The following is a 12,566-nucleotide window of genomic DNA, read 5'->3' as shown; positions in this document are numbered from 1 at the left end:
GGCAGGGATGGGGGCTGCTGCAGCTTCGTGCCCGCAAGCTGGCTCCAGCCCCCCTCAGCTCCTAGCACAGGGCATCGCCCCCTGCTCCATCCAAAAACTCCCCAGTTCTGCCTCCGATTTTATTTCTCTAGGGTCTCTGTGTTTCGTGGCGGGGGGCAGGAGCAGTGGTGGAGAGCGGGTGCCCCCCAGCCGCCTCCCCCCCGCTGCAGCTAGGCCTTGGGCGACGCCGCGGGCTGCAGCCGCTGCAGCTCCAGGACGCGGAGGAGGAGGAGGAAGGCGACACTGAGGAGAAGCAGCCAGAACAAAACCCAGTAGTGCTGCGGGAGGAAGAGCCACGGCCGCCACAGCTCCGCCGGGGACCCCTTGGACCTGGGGAGAAGGTGACAGGGGACGCTCATCACCCTAAAGTGGCCCCAGCAGGGATGAGGGTTACCCCAACCCCGAGCCTCGCCGGCCCTTTTGCAAACCCCAAACAAAATGAGGCTGGGGAGGGCGCAGGTGACCTGCAACACACGGGGAAACTGAGGCAGGGGCAAGATGAGGCAGCCACAAACCATCCCTGCTCTCCGTCCCCAAGCTTCCCAGCTCCATCCCCACATGCCGACCACTTTGGGACCACAGAGCCCCCCCCAAAGGCTGCAGGGAGGACGCGGGGTGCGCTCACATCAGCCCAAGCTGCTCTGGCTCCTCGCTCCCTGCGCTCGTGTCCTTGCCATCTGCCCCAGCCGCCGGCTCCCCGCTCACGGTGCTGCCCCGGCCCGGTGGCTCCAGCTCGCTCCTGGGGAGGGAGAAGGCAGGAGGCTGTGCTGTCCCCCGTGGGACAGTGACAGACGGTGCCACGGTCCTCTCATCACCCTCTGGGTACCTCTGGGTGCTGGTCGGGCGCTGGGACCCCTCCGGCTCGCTGGCGGGGGACGCTCGGCTGTCCGTGCTGGCACCTGGCTGGGCACAAAAAGGGGGGATTTTGAGCAGCCCCCCGATGGCACCGAGCCCGGTGGTGGGGAGCAGCCCCCTCCTGTCCCCGCTGTGCTGTGCGGGTCCTTACCAAGAGCTGCTTGGGGATGACGGCGATGCTGACTCTGCGGCGGGCAGACGCCTGCGGGGAAGCGAGGGGCTGCGGTGAGCATCACGCCCCCTCCCCGCGCCCCCCAGCCCCTTCTCCCACCTCCCCACCACGGGCAAGGGGGAACCGAGGAGGAAGAGGAGGAAGAGGAGGAGGAGGAAGGACCCTGCCAGCCTCCCGCCAGCCCTGCTGCTATGGGGGAAAGCCGGTGAGGAGAGGGAAAGGCAAAGCCAAGAGCATCGTGCCCATCGTGCCTGTCCTTGCTGCTTCAAGCCGTGCCACCGGGGCTGCCTGACCCCTCCCCGAGCGCTCCCCTACCTCTTGAGCTGGAGGGGAACCAGTGCCGAATTCGAGCTGGTGCTAGAGAACGGCCTCCTGCCAGCCAAGCCCTGCAACGCAGAGGGACCTGCCTGAGACATCCCGGACACCATCTCCCCCGTGGCCGCCCCTAATTTTTGCCCCCCATCCCCGGTGTTTCTAGCAGACCTCGCCCGCAGCAAGCGGCTGGGAAGGGTGGTGCTGCCCGGGGGGGTGGCGGGTGCGCGGGGACAGCCGGGTGAGGGACGGTGGCAGGGCACGGGGACGATGGCTGGGGGCTGGCAGCGGGGCTGCTGCGCCCGGTTACCTGCTGGAAGGATCGCATCAGGGGGTGAGGCCTCAGCCGTGGCTCCGCGTCATCTGGGAGCAAGGAAAAGAAGTCTTAGGTTGCCTCCAAAATACAAAAATAAAAATAAAAACGGGGGGTGATGTGAAGGAAAATGCAAACGTCCCCCCAATTGAAGGTGAGCAGGGCCCCGTGCCCCATGCCTGGCACGAGTCCCAGGGGTGCCCTCGCTGGGGAGACCTCGCTCGGAGCGTGCGTGGGGTTTGCAGGGCCGGGGGCTGGGGACAAAGTGTCCTTTGTGTGCCCCCCCCGCCCTGCATTCCCCGCTGAGCCGCGGGCTGACGGCTCTGCGGCCACCAGCAGCTGCTCCCACCCCATGGCTGCCGTTCCGGGGCCCCTCGTGCTTGTCATCGGGTCGGGTGGCTGCGGCCCCAGCTGTCACCTGCCCCCGTCCCCAAACCATGCACCCGAGGGGCTCGGGACCAAACCCCGCAGCCCACCTCACCCTGGGTCTCGGCCAGCTGCCGGTTGCGGGAGTTTTGCTGGATCAGGCGCTTCATCTCCTCCAGCTCGGCGTGCTCCCGCAGGTGGTGCCGCTTCAGGTTCTCCACGTGCTGGACCATCACCTCCGCCGCTCGGCTCATCCGCGCCTCCTGCAGCCGGGGGGCACGGGCCATCAGGTCCCAGCTCCTCTGTCCCTACAGCCCCCCGCTGTCCCCACCAGCCCCGGGGGCCGACAGCGGTGCAAACGGATCCCTTACACACATCCAAGGGTGAGCAGATCCCTTGCACCCCAGCGTTCCCAAGCTGGATTCCCACACCAGCAGCAGGAGGAGCACGGACAGACCCCAGCGGTGTGTCCCCAGCACCCTCCACCCCCCCCGGGTGATCACCGACCTGATGAACGGCCCCCAGCTTCTCCGCAGCGCTCGTTGCCCGCTCCACGGCGGCCGCCAGCACGGCCAGGCTGTGCTGCAGCTGCTCCAGCGTCTCCTTGCAGCCCACGTCCGAGCAGGATGCGCCCAGCCTCTGCGGGGGGACAGGGGGAGGATGGGGGCTGCTGTAGATGAGGCTTCGAGTCCTCCAAGCCCCTCTGGAGCTGGAGGTCCCCGGCAGATGCCAGCTTGCCCCAGTGTCGCCTACCTCCAGGGCAGCCCGGCACTGCCCCAGCTCCTCCTGGATGTTTTCCTCCGCCGCATCCCGTGCTCGCTTCTCCACCTGCACCCGTTGCCGCAGGGTGAAGACGTCGCAGCGAAAAGCCAGGGCAAGGTGGGCAAAGGCTGCCTGGGGGGCAGGAGGGCACACAGGTGGGACACGGGACAACGGGAAGGCCACGGACCATTGTCCCCACGGCACAGCCAGTCCTCCTTTAGCATGTCACCAAGCGGGGCTGTGCTGAGGGCAATTAGCAGTTGCTTTTCCCCAGCACTCATTAGGCTGTGGGCAGCCCCCAGGAGATGCCACGGGCCTTAGACACAGCCCCAGGCAGCTGATAACGCATGGAAATCCCAAACCCTGCTGGCAGGAGCGTGCCAGGCAGATGCCAGCCCTCGCAGCCAACACGCCGGACAGCAGAGCCTGCCTCAAGCCCTGGCACTCACAGGACAATTAGTTTTATTAACGTGGCTTCTGCTGCCTCCCTGGCTGAGGGCGAGCTGCAGAGCACTTTGCAGGACTGCGGGCGCGCAGAGGTCGGGCTCGTCTCGCCACGGAAATGCAGCTGCCTCCGAGTGCCAACAGCGTCACCGCGAAAGGGACTCGTGCAGCGACTGCCAAGGGACTGCGGTGCCAGGGCTGGGCGCACGGCATCCGTCCCCTGTCCCTTGTCCCCTGTCCCCTTTTCCCAGCCCACCCCCGGCCCCCAGCAGTCCTCACCTCCACGTCCTGCTCCGTCAAAGCCACGCTGTGAAAAGAGAAGCGCTGTCAGGGGTGGTGGCACCAGGGGGCTGCACGCCGAAAACACGCTTGGGCTGCTCCCTCGGGTGCCAGCCACTGCCAGAATTGGGACCCCCGCCTGCAGAGCGGCTCTCGTGCCATGGGAAGCCCCATCCCCGGAGCACGCCATGCCCCGGGACCCCCCCCACCCCCGTCCTGCAGCCCCCCAGCAGCGATGCCGGTGCTCGCCCCTTTTACCTCTGCAGGCCCAGTCTCTCCAGCACCGGGAGCTCACCGGGGAAGCTCAGCAGCGGCTCCTCCAGGGTTTCTGCATCTGCGGGGAGGCAGTGACACCACTGGAGAGACTGCTCATGGAGGCTTTTGGGGTGCTTCTCCTCCCCCCTCTACCCTCCTGTCCCAGCGCGAGAACGTCCCGATCCCTCCCCCAGCACCAGCAGGGTTTCACATCCCCCAAACCAGTCCCCGGGTCTCCACCACGGGAGACAAACCCCATAGGATCCCAACACCCCAAACACTTCAAGCCCCACCATGAGGGGACCCAGCCCAGGACCCGGATGGGGACTCACCTTCCTCGGTGCCGTCACTGTCCCCGGTGCGCACGGCCAGCTCCTGCCTGTCCTTGCCCGGCTCCTGCGGAGGGGGACAAGGGTGCTGTCGGAGCAACCCCCTCCTGGTGCTGGACGGCATCCCAAAAAGAGCATCACCGCGTGGCTCCGGGGGCCCGAACCCAGCACCCTCCCGTCCCTCTCACCTCACTGACGCGCTCCGTGCTCTGCTCACTCCCGGCCACGACCCCGTCCGGGTGCCCCTGGGGACTGCTCATCCTCCCTGGGGACAGAGAGGGTGGTGGCAGTGTCCCCTTGCCAGCCTCGCACCAGCCTTGATGGAGACCCCCCAAAAAAACAAAAACTCCAGGAGTTTCCCAGCAGGCACAGGCTGGCAGGTGTCCCCCTAAATACCTCCACATTTTTAAGGATGTCCCCAGCACTCACGAGCAGCTTTAGGGGACCCCTTCACGCTCCCCAAGCTGGAGGGGGCATTGAGATGCAGGGAGAGGGGCCCCCTTCCCAAATCCACACGATGCTGCTCAGGAGGGTGCATGAAACAACCCCTCTCCCCCCATCCCCACCGCCCTTACCTTCATCCGGAGACACGGGGAGCCCGGCCGGCTCTGCCTGCTGCTCCCTGCGGAGAGGAGCCCGAGTAAACCCCAAAGAAACTCCACTAAACCCCAAAAAAACTCCAGAGGGAGAGCCAGCATCCCACCCCCACGCTGCCCCGCACCTGGCTCCTTCCCGAGCATCCTCCCCAGCCCGCTCCGTCCCCGCTGGCCCCAGCAGGGGCTCAGCCTCCCCCTGTCCCTCCGCTCCCGCAGCCGCTGCAGAGGAGCCGCCGAAGCCGCTCGCAGCCAGCTCTGAGTCACCGGCCCGCGGCCGCGCTCCTCCTCAGCACATTTATTGCGCCCCGGCTGCCAAGCTGGCCTCTTCGCAAGCACAACGGCACACGCAGCTGCTGGCAGGGCCCCCAGGAGTCATCTCGTGTCACCGCGGTGGGGACAGAGGGCTTCAGCACGCGTGCACGCTCCCCAAAATCCTGTCCTGGGTGCAAGGAGGTCCGGCAGCTCTGTAGCATCCCTGCTCGGTGGGGCCGGGGATGCTGGAGCACCCACACGTGGGAATTAAGGGGCTGCTGTGCAAAGAGCTCGTGCCGGAGCCCAGCGTGCAGCTAGAAAAGGGGTTTGCACCCCCAAAATTTGCTCCAGGCTCTGGACAGGGCTCAATGGAGCTATTCCCTGCGAGTCAGTCCCCAGGATTAGCAAGCAAAGGGCAATAATAATAATTTCTGCTGCGCCCAAATGCCGCCCGGTGCCACCAGCCCCATGGTGGCCCCACTGGCACCCGCCAGCCCCCGGTGCCCCTACCTGTGAGCTGGGGGGCTCTGCCGGCAGCCCCTCCTGTGCCGCTGCCGTGCCGCACGCCCCTGGGCACGTCCCTGCGCCTCTTCCCCCGCGCCCGGCGAGGTCCCCGCGAGCGGCTTCATTTGCACAGTGCGGAGGCTCCAGGACCAGCACACCTATCACGAGAGACACATATTAGCTGCGCGCAGATGGGAGAACGCCTCTAAATGTTATATTTTTAAAGCGTTTTCGCACCCAGCAGGAGCTCCGAGCTCCTCTGCTGCTTCAGCGTGGAGGCATCTGTGGGGAAAGGGGTGGAGGGGCCCCAGCGGGACGCGGGGGGGATGCTGCTGGGACGCGCACGGGCACAGGGAGAGGAGAGCGAGGGATTTATGGCGAGCCACCTCTCAATACAACACTGAGGGCAGATTTTCCCCTTGCTACCCCCATTTTCCTGCCCCTCGTGGTCTCTAGCATCAAGGACATGATCCTCAGCTCTCCATGGGGTATATTTGCACCCCCTGCCAGCCTGGGCACCCCGTGCAGAGCGGGGGCATCCCGCTGTGCCCCAGGCTGGGGGCGCTCCGAGCAACCCCGCCTGGCAGACTCCTGGATAGATAAATAGAAGGGATTCCCAATTCCTTCTGTAAGCAAGCCCGGATGCCTCATTTAAGTTGTTTTGCAATGTTTAAAAAACAGAGAGAGAGACGGCAGAGAGCCCGGGGAGTCGCTGCCAGCCCATGATGATCGCCGTGCAGAAGGGGCTCTCCTGCAGGACGCATGTCCTGGGGAGCCGTGCCTGCAGGAACGCAGCTATGGGGCAGAAGGAAATTATTTTATTTTATTTTGCCAGGACAAAACGCAGCAGAGATTTAAGTGGGCAAAGAGCAGGGACCAGCTGAGCCCCCTCAAACCTGTGCAAAGCCTCAGCCTCAGTTGCCCCCGCACCAAGTGGGACAATTCTGCTTCCCCCAGAGCCTGCCCAGCCTTGATCTCGGCGTAAAAGCGAGCGATGCTCCACAACGTCAAATCCTTAACGCCTGTCGGCTGGGAATTGTCCCCAACACCTCTGCCTAGGGGTCTGGGAAGCCCCCAGGAATCCCCTACCTCATCCCATCAGCGAGCATCGGGTTTTTCCCGAGGGATGGCCCCCACTGCAGAGCGTTTGCTCGGTGACAGCCGCCGCAGCCCCCGCGGTTTGCCCGCTCGCAGCTCCTCATCTCTCTCTGTTTTACGGCTGCAAATCCAGAGGCAGGCGGCTCGCTCGCACAACGGGGCACAAACATAACCCCCCAGGCAGCCAGACCCAGCTCTCTCTCAGCTCGGGGACTTCAGTTACCTGCCCAAATCCGTCCCGAGCAGCCCACGGCTCGCACCCAGCCCTCGGTGCAGTCGGGTCCGCGGGAGGGGGCCAAGGGGGGCGGCTCAGCCGGCGGGTCCGGGGCCCCAGGCGGTGCAAGCCGGCGGCGGCAGAGCCTCCTCGGAGGGGAGAGCGACTGCATCTGGAGCTGAAAGAGCTGCCAGGGAATGGCTTGAAGCAAGAAGGCCTTTAAAGGACATGCCCGAGAGCGGCCGGGAGCTCCCCGCTTGGGGCCAGGGCAGGCTGAGCGCCTCGCAGGTGGCCGCGCATCCCCTGCTCGGGGCACGGGGCCCAATCCTACGGCCTCTAGCAGGGGGGGAGAGCAGCTCTCCGTGGCTGGGGAACGGAGCTGGGGCTCAGCATCAGCCCCCACAGCAGGCTCAGGGTCCCCGTGGAGATGGGGGCAGCCCTACACCTTCATGGGGGGGCACAGCACGGAGCTAAACCAGGATGGGTGGCGAGGAGCCCCCATAGTGATGTGTTCAAAGCCCCGTCCCTCCTGCCCCTACCAGCAGCCCTGCTTCCCCCAGCCATGAGCCCCACTGCCCCTTTCTCTGCCCAACCCCTCTGCTCAAATCCATCGCATCCCCTAAAGCCGCTTTCTTCCCCTAATGAGCTTACGTGGAGTCGGACTCGATGCTCACAGTGGGCAGCCTGCAGGCAGGCATCGCCGTCAGCCCTCCCCCTGCCCCTGCTGCAGGTCTTTGGGGTCTGCAAATCCCCCAAAGCCTCAGAGGGCAGCCAGCAAACGGGGCAGGGCTGGCCCGGCCTCGTACCCAGCTGCTGAGGGCCCAGGATGCGGCCCCGGGGCCAGGGAGGGCTCGGAGGGAATGTTTGAGGCTTTGAAGCAGGAGCTGTGCGGTGCCACGGTGGGATGAAGCTTTTGAAATGGCCACCAGCAGCTCTGCCCCACCAGGATAGGGTCTGCAAATTCCCCTGGAGCTTCATGGAGGTGTTTTTTTGTTTTTTTTTTTCCATCCTGGGGCAAAGAAACCCTGCTTGGCCCTGACCCCACAGCGGAGCTGCTGGGAAGCCGTGAACCAGCTTAGGGGAGCGACAGCCCCAGCTGCCCCCTGCCTTCCCTGCAAGGCACCTACCTAGCGACACAAGCAGTTGTGTGCATGATTAGCACCAATTAATGCCAATTAGCACCTTGTAAGCTCACACTGCCAGCCCCAGGAGCTGAGCAGGGGCAGCGTGGGTGAGGGAAATAGCCACAGCCGTGCCCCAGGGCAGACTGGCACCAGCACCCTCTGCCTCATACACCCTTCAAAGGCCTCCCCTAGGATTCCCCCTTTTCCCCATCTCTCTGTGCTGCTTGCTGCCCATCTCCAAGAGTCTCAGGGTGCAAGGGCTGGGCACTGGGGCTGGTCAATCCCACTTCCTAGGGGATTTTCTGAGACCCGCTGTGAGCAGAGGTCACTGCTCTGAGCTGCGGGAGGATGCTCGGGGCTCGCAGGGGCAGGGCCGGACCCATCCCACTGGTGGTACCACCAGAGGCAGCCAAGCCAGGTGCCAACAGGGGTGATAAACCAGAGCAGCAGAGCTTTCCCCCTCACCTCTAAATTTGGGAAGGCAAAAGAAGTCTCCAGGCACAGTCAGGTTTGCGCAGGCACTGCCGATCCCATTGCTAACCCATTGCTAAGGGCAGACCCAGGCACCTGCCTGCTTCATGCAATACCATTCCCCTCCTTGCTGGGCTCCTTGCTGTCACCATCACACGAGGGGCTGCTTGGGCACGTGGGTCTAACCTGCACGGTTTGGTGCTGATGCTTTTTCTTGTCTCTCCTCGACACTGCCTGCAGCCAGGACACACACAGTGGGGCACGGGAGTAAAAGGGGGCAGAGGGTGGAAGCTCAGGGGATGGAGGACGGACACCCTGTATATACCAGTGCCTTCCCATCGACACAGCCTCATTAACCAGCCCTCATTAACCAGTGCAGCCTGCTGGCCTCATCCCTGCAGGCGCCCTCCTTTCCCCCCAGGAGCAGCAGCCTGGCCCTGGGCCTGGCACGCCGCCCTCCACAGCCTCTGCCCGAGCCTCCTCGCGGGTCCACGGTTGCAGAAAGCAGCTCTGACAAGACACACAGCCCTAAAAACACCACCACCTCAGTTCCCCACACCAGAAAAGAGCTTTTCTGCCTAAAAGCTCCTCTGTTGCCCACCCACCCCCACGCCAGGGGGTCTGAAGAGAAACGCCACCCCTTTATGCAGGCCGTCGTATTCACAGAGCCTCTACCAGCATTTGCTAGAAGCACCCAGGGACTTTTATTTATTCTTATATTTCAACCTGGGAGCGCCTCTATCACAGTTAAGCTCTAGGGCCTTAAACAAGCGCAAGCAGCCCCACGCACAGACCTGCTGAAGGATGACGCAGAGCGAGACCCTTGCTGGGACATCTCCAGCCCCGAGAGCTGAGTGGCTGCTGGGGGCTCGGGGTTCAGCCCTCGTGCCTCCTCCGGAGGGGTCCCGCAGGAGCTCACGGCCCCGGCATCTCCCCGGGGCTCCTCCCGAAGCTGCGCTCAGACGGCGGGGACGGCGGTCATCTGGATTATCCACTTCTCGGCTCGGGGAGAAAGCCGCTCAGACAGGCACTGGCTGCTGCTGCTGCGGCAAAGATGATTTATTAGGTCGGTGCGGGGGGCCCAGTCCTGCAAGAAGCACAAGGCGAAACCCCAGCCCTCGGCCAAACGCATCTTTGTGTGGCCCTGATCTCCCCCAGCTGACAGGGAGCTGGCAGCCACCAGCCGTCCCGAGGGAGAGCACGACTCTCTTATTATGATTAAAAGCTCGCTGGCAAAACAGAGGAGAAAGAATGGTTTTGCTTCTTCTGGTTGAATTTGAAATTTCAGGCTGATAAAAGGCTGCTGAGCCTTTCCCAACGCAGCCACCAGCTCTCAGCCCAAACCTGCACCAGCCTCGGCGTACTGGGGATTACACCCGCGTGATTCACAGCTTGTCACCAAAATGTGGTCACAGGATGGCTTCCCCAGCCCCAGCATTACTGCAGGAGGGGACACACAAACACCACGGCTTGGATGAGTCTGCAGCAGAGCAGAGAAATTGCGTACACAATCGCATCGAGTTAATTTCCCTGAAAAAAAAAATACTATTAGGCCAAACAGGGAAATCCCCTCCCTGCGATGAAGGGGATAAATCTCTACAAAAGAGGAAGCAGATAGGGAACCACTGTCAAATATCCCAAATAAATCAGCTGAAAATTATACACTGCCATGTACAGGCAGCCTAGGAAACCTCTAAACAACACTTCAGACCTTTCACTTCACCGATACTGCCAGTAAATCAAGACAAACACAAGCCTGGCCCTGGCTCTCCCTCTGTTCCTGGATAAGGTTCTGCTGAACTATAAAACCTGATGGATGTTTTATGACACTTCCACCTCTTTGCGCTGTTTGAGCTGGTTTTAGAGCTCCTGGGAGGGTCAAGAGGAGTCACAAGTAAAGTTTTCCATGGGGGAGCTACAATCCACCACATAAACGAGCAGCTTTCCCCCAGCACTTCTAGCATCTTCAGGGTTCACTTCCAACTTCTCGTGGCTTATCTTGCACGTACACCCCAGAGGAATCCATTGTACTCGATAAGCTGCAGCCAGCAGCACAAACACAGCTAGCAAGGCTCTTTGCACAGGCCAGCATAAAGCTGCTCGGCAGAACAGGAACTCCCCCTTAGCGTTTGCAAAACTGATCTCTGACTACTGTTTTTTTTTTTTTTTTTTTTTTTGAGAAAAAGTACGTAGGCTGGCCCAGTAGCTCCAGATGAGTTGGAGATGCAAGCTGTGCATGGCACATCGCAGCCAAGAACAGCCTGTTCAAATGAGACAGCCACCTAAAGAAAGCAGCGAGCAGCTACAAAAACAAACATCCTGCAGCACGGAGATGCACACCGCAGCCAGACGACTTTAAACCATTTACAGCTCTGGTCGGAGAGGTCCCAGGGTTTCCCTCTGGTTTTATCGATACACAGCACACGTCCTGCCAGCTCTTCTCCAGCAAGGACACGGGGAAGCTGGCTGCCAGGTGAGTTCTGGAGACGAATTTGTCCTCTGTCATCATCATGCGACCAACAGCCCCAGCCAGCCAGGGCACCTAGGGACAAGGACACCGAGGTCACTTACATTGGTAGACGTTTTACAGGGAAATTGTGAAGACTGCAGCCTGCTACCTAATAAAGCCACAACAGCAGGCTCAGACCGTGATGATCAGGGCACAATTTCTATTTATGTCACATTATGGGCAGCCCTACAATAGCTTCAATACACTCAGCCACTAACACACTGGTATGCAAATACATCAACAATTTGGCTCTCTTGAGGTTTCTTTCCTCCAGCTAGCGTAGACTTTGAAGCTTCATCAGTCCACTGTCACCTAAAATAGCTTGAGAGATTCTTACTATAAAGAAATCTGTGCTCTCAGCATTAAGAGCATCACTTAATGCTTCAGAGTTTCATTCCTCTGGCTGGGTCTAAACATTAATGAGCAAACTTGAAGCAGCAACATGTCACACCTACATGCTTTAATCCCTCTTCTCCCTTTGTAGATGTAAATGTTTATGAATTTTTAAACAGTTCCTGAAGTATGCAATGCTTCAAAGCCAAAATACACCATCACAAACCCCAGTGCTGACCGCCTTCAGAGTGCATCTACCCTCTCACAGCCACATCTTTTCAGTCCTCTGGCCAACAGGTGTCCAGATGAGGTTTCCAGGGGTGTTTTCAAGGGTACAGAACTGAAATCTGGACAGAGTCAGGCTATAGAGACACATTTTATTAGTGTATTATTAAATACCTTAGCCAAAGGAAGGCCAATTATTGCCACTTTGCAGAACAGAAACGTGATACAAAGGAAGACTTCTCCTCTATGCTATGCAGGAGAAAAAAAGAAAAAAAAAAGTCAGATTTCTAGAAGAAAAATCATTTTTTACCAGTTCTCCCTTTAAACTCCATTCTGCTGCATTAAGTTATGGGTTCTCCCTTCCCTAACAATCGACATCCATCACAAATTCCTCCTACACAAATCACTAGCTAAGGTGTTCCAGTTTCTGATAGCTATTTCCCTTCAGAGGACAGCAACTGGGCAAAGCTCTTCAGCACCAGATATGCCAAATATGGAAAGAAATGAAGATCCAAAACTGAAAGAAGTGAGATTTGTAAATCCCAGCAGACCAGAAAAACAACCCAGCAGAGCAACGCTGCAGTGCTCAGGAATCAGCTGAGCTGTCAAGAGAAAAGCTGACATGCACAAAACTTACCACTTGCGCCTTGGCTCATCTGAGTCGATGTAAAATCATGATGGTCAATTAAGCTTAATCCAGAGCTGTCATCTTCAAACAGTCTCAAATCAATTTCTGTCTTGATTTAGCAGTGTGCTCAGGGCATTAAGAACTGAGGCTCTGTGAACTCCACCAAGCAGTACTGCTTGCTTGTTACTTTGGAATATAATAGTGCTAGAAAAACACTTGAAAAGCAAAGGCTTTGAACAAGATGACCCTTTGCTCCTCACTACAGATAACAAATTTGTTTTCCTTACAGATAAAGACATAAAATAAAACCAAAGCTCTCCACCCTGTTTCCTGTGTGCAGAAAGGAGCTGAAGGCAATGCCTGCCCCTAGAAGAGGGCAGCAGCACAGCCTGAAGGAGCAGCCAAATGGTGCTGGCATTGCCTCAACACCCAGATATGGTGCCAGGGGCTGGGCCATCACATCTCACCTTCATCTGTTATCAGACA

The 12,566-nt window shown here is 60.0% G+C and overlaps 1 protein-coding gene across 9 annotated transcripts; it reads right to left on the bottom strand.

The window, feature by feature from the left end:
- Window positions 1-28: 28 nt before the first annotated feature.
- Window positions 29-12,538, bottom strand: LOC106018323 (uncharacterized). 9 transcript variants are annotated; one of them, XM_072028556.1, is made up of 18 exons: window positions 12,090-12,535; window positions 11,627-11,701; window positions 9,180-10,927; window positions 5,485-5,636; window positions 4,702-4,748; window positions 4,315-4,391; window positions 4,130-4,193; window positions 3,801-3,876; window positions 3,543-3,570; window positions 2,811-2,951; window positions 2,565-2,696; window positions 2,173-2,320; window positions 1,689-1,741; window positions 1,382-1,452; window positions 1,046-1,096; window positions 866-938; window positions 665-778; window positions 29-369 (listed from the first exon to the last, which is right to left on the bottom strand). In XM_072028556.1, exons 4-18 carry the CDS (start codon window positions 5,601-5,603, stop codon window positions 55-57), a joined length of 1,509 nt encoding a protein of 502 aa, XP_071884657.1. In that variant the 5' UTR covers window positions 5,604-5,636; window positions 9,180-10,927; window positions 11,627-11,701; window positions 12,090-12,535; the 3' UTR covers window positions 29-54. The 9 variants fall into 9 exon arrangements, 5 of the variants coding, with proteins under 5 accessions (XP_071884657.1, XP_071884661.1, XP_071884659.1 ...); XR_011805127.1 differs by having other exon boundaries at window positions 230-369; window positions 866-942; window positions 12,090-12,485; XM_072028560.1 differs by lacking the exon at window positions 1,382-1,452 and having other exon boundaries at window positions 866-942; window positions 12,090-12,460.
- Between the last annotated feature and the right edge of the window lie 28 nt (window positions 12,539-12,566).

The sequence above is a fragment of the Anas platyrhynchos genome, chromosome 27 (assembly GCF_047663525.1).
Source record: "Anas platyrhynchos isolate ZD024472 breed Pekin duck chromosome 27, IASCAAS_PekinDuck_T2T, whole genome shotgun sequence".
NCBI classification, from domain to species: Eukaryota; Metazoa; Chordata; class Aves; order Anseriformes; family Anatidae; genus Anas; species Anas platyrhynchos.
Note: the sequence above shows the minus strand (reverse complement) of the source record. Positions and strands in the feature narration are given on the sequence as shown.